Source organism: Gobius niger (genome assembly GCF_951799975.1).
Source record: "Gobius niger genome assembly, chromosome: 10".
NCBI classification, from domain to species: Eukaryota; Metazoa; Chordata; class Actinopteri; order Gobiiformes; family Gobiidae; genus Gobius; species Gobius niger.
The window spans coordinates 31,382,751-31,386,390 of NC_136861.1; the positions used below are offsets into that span (position 1 = coordinate 31,382,751).

Below are 3,640 nucleotides of genomic sequence, written 5' to 3' on the forward strand. Positions count from 1 at the left end.
GAGCTGGATCTTTCGCACAACTCCCTGACGAACTTAGCACCCTCCTCACTGCAGATGTTGACTCGTCTGTCGAGGCTGAACCTGGAGAATAATCTTCTGACCCGAGTCCCTCTGACCCTCAGGAACATGTCCTCTCTCACGTCTCTGTCACTCAAACTCAACAGCATCACAAAACTCGACTGTTTGGACTTCTCTGGTCTGGTCCTGTTAACAGAACTAGACCTTAGCCACAATCAACTGACTGAGCTGAAAAGCTGCGTATTTCATGATCTCCAAAGCCTACAGAAGCTTGACATTGAACTAAATTCCATCGTACATATTGATGACAGTTTGAGCGCCAGTTTGCCCAACTTGCTGGTCATGAATGCAAACGCTAACAATATCAAAAAGCTTAAAAAAGGAGTCTTTAGAAACATGTCGCATCTGACAGAGTTACAGCTTGAATCAGACAGAGGTATCTTGGTGGAGGAGGGGACTTTTGATGGACTCACGGACCTGAGAACCTTGAGCTACTCTCTGCTTGTATTAACTGACTCGACCTCTGCAGATGTAGGGCCTCTGGCCAACTCCAGGGGGCGCTCACTCCAGCAGAACTTCAATCTGCCATCCCTGCAAACGTTTAGCCTCCGTGTTTTTTACAATCTCTGCTTTATTTGGCCAAAAGGTTTCCTCCATGGTTTGGACGATTTAAAAGTACTGTCTTTGCAACTGCGCTTCTGTCCGTTTTGGCCTCCAGATTCAGAAACATTCAGTTACACGCCTCATTTATTAAATCTTCAAATTATAAAAAATGAAAATTGGATTCCAGTTCCTCAAGTGTTTCAGCCACTCAAAGACTTACAAACTCTGGATCTGTCTGAAAACGATCTCAAATCTCTGGACTTCCTCTCTGAGGCCAATCTGACGCAGCTTCAGACGCTGATCTTACAGAACAATGACCTGTCTGTTATAAATAAGACTGTGTTTGAGGCACTTCCTTCACTGAGATACCTGGACCTTTCTGGGAACCCATTTGTCTGCAATTGCTCTAACCTTGACTTCATTATCTGGACTATCAGGAACAAACAGGTGTATGTGAACGGGGCGTTTCAGTACAGCTGTGTGTCTCCTGAGTCTCACCAGGGGGCGCTCCTGTTAGAGTTTGACATTCGCGGGTGTTGGGAGTCCATTGGGTTCCTCTGCTTCATCTGCAGCTCTGCTCTGGTGCTGCTCACGCTCTTCTCCACCTTCCTCCATCACTTCCTGCGCTTCCATCTGCTGTACGGCTTCTACCTGCTACGGGCCTTTGTGTACCACCGGCAGAAGAGGAGGCGGGGCTGTGCCGAGATCTACGACGCTTTTGTGTCCTACAGCGTCCACGACGAGGAGTGGGTTTACAAAGAGCTGCTGCCCGAGCTGGAGGGACGGCAGGGCTGGAAGCTGTGTCTGCACCATCGTGACTTCGAGCCAGGTGACTCTCGAGCTTCATTTATTTATTATATGGCTCTAATTCTATTGCAGGTCAATTTTGGGGTCGTTTTCATATTTGAAAAGTGTCCCCAACTAGTGAGTCTCCCACATTGGTGAAAAGGTAAAAATAGACAAAGTCAACAGTGAAATAGACATGTCAATCTAACTGCAAAAAAAGAGCCCCAAAAAGAACATGGTCAATTCAAGGTCCACAAATTGGTTGCTACTCTGATTAATGATGTTTGCCGGAGGTGCTTCAAAGTACCCAGTTCAAGATTTGTTGTCTCTAAGGTCAACAAACATGAGCCAATTCACTAGCAAGGACCATGCTACAACAAAGTCTTAATTGCAGATTTTGTACTCGAGGTTATAGTGTGGAGTGAAACTGAGACAGTGGGTGGGGGCTCTGTCTCGGATGAACCCAGCTCTTCAGGACCCCCCCTTTAAGCAGAACAGACAGGGAGGGAGGGAGGGATGGTGGGTGGGGTCGACAGTTTCAGACGAACTGAGATGTCGAGGCTTGGCTTGAATGCAAGTGTGGTTGGTATGCAAAGAGTGAGAGATTGGTTGAGGCATGGTTCTGCTCCTGAACCTCGTCAATAAATATGAACTCTATAAAGCTATATCCTTCTCTGGAGGTTGGACAGTTGATCCATCCATCCATTTCTTCTTATCTGAGGTTGGGTCACGAAGGTCAGAAAATAAAGCATTAAAAATTTGATTTGTCTTTTATTTTTCTATTTAAATGTGGTTTGGTGACAGGTCTATAACTTTGAAATGTTTATTGCAGGGGTCTCAACATCAATGAAATGAAAGCCCATGCTTTCCTCACCATTTTGGAGTGACGTTTGTCCAATTTAGGGCACTGTCTCATTGATCAGGGTTGCTCAATGTTTCCCCCCAATGTGTATCTTCTTGCATAGCAGTTTTAGTGTTTAAATTTCTGCAATTATGACTAGTAATCACAGCCACATGGAATGGCTTCTGCAACCAATGCAGAATTTTCCGTTTTGAATTTAACATATTCATGGCAAGGTAACCAGGAACTGTTCCTGGCTAGCTCGCCATGAATACCAACTGACACGGTGAATTTATCTCACTCAGTAATGGGTCGTTTATTGTACGTAATTCATAACAGTCAAAATGTAACTAGAATTGTCACTCAGTTTGCTGTTGACTGTTTGTATTTATGTTTTTTTTTTCAGGGAAAGCCATCATGGAGAATATCACCGATGCCATCTACAGCAGCAGGAAGACTCTGTGTGTGGTCAGCCACCAGTACCTGCTCAGCGAGTGGTGCTCCCGTGAGATACAGATGGCCAGGTCTTTTTATTTGTAAATTTAATTTCAGACAAGACACTGCTGTTAAAAACATTCCCTTCTTTAAAATCCACATGAAGCACGGAATCCCTCTGACGAGACTCTGTAATCCACAAGTCTGTGTCTAATGTGAGACGTGTCTTGTGTGCAGTTTCCGTCTGTTGGACGAGCAGAAGGACGTGTTGATCTTGTTGTTCCTGGAGGAGCTCTCGTCCAATCAGCTGAGCCCGTTCTTCAGGATGAGGAAACTGATGAGGAGCCGCACTTACCTGAGCTGGAGCGGGGCCCAGGGCCACAGGGGATTGTTCTGGGAGAGGGTCCGCCATGCACTCCAGTCTGGGGCCCAGCTACCTGCAGACAACCCACTGCCCACAGACGACTGACCCACTGCAGGCAATAATTTGGAGAATTTTGGGCTTCCGCCAATCAAGCAGCATCTTGATCAGAGACAGATGCTTGTTTCAAGTTTATCCTGAGTAAAACTAAGTGCTTTCAGTTTTCTTCACTCCACCAACAGATCATACATTCATATCACAGCAAACGTAGTTCCTGTTAAGTTTTCAAGATTAAAGATTGCCATGAGTTTGTGGAAAGCACTGATCATGTTTTCATTTGAGGAACAAAGGACATTTTCAATTGTTTCAGTCATATTTTAAAGTATCTGTCCAGAGCTTTAGTAGGTGAGTCACTATAAGGTGAGTCGATAGGTCATGACTCGGATGTTCAGACTTGGATGCTCGATTTCAGCGGAGAGTGCATGGAGACTGGTCTCGTAGACATCGCAACTGAGCACTGCCCACCTCTGAATACAGTATATATACAATCTGACACACAATAGAAAACATACCACTCTGCATTCTTGCAATTGTAT

General features: G+C 45.2%; 1 protein-coding gene across 1 annotated transcript; it reads left to right on the plus strand.

The window, feature by feature from the left end:
- Nucleotides 1–414: 414 nt before the first annotated feature.
- LOC306969617 (toll-like receptor 13) lies at nt 415–3,152 on the plus strand (the record flags this gene model as incomplete). The annotated part of the gene is made up of 4 exons (XM_079565277.1): nt 415–454; nt 809–1,450; nt 2,655–2,772; nt 2,921–3,152. 4 exons carry the CDS (start codon nt 415–417, stop codon nt 3,150–3,152), a joined length of 1,032 nt encoding a protein of 343 aa, XP_079421403.1.
- Nucleotides 3,153–3,640: the final 488 nt, after the last annotated feature.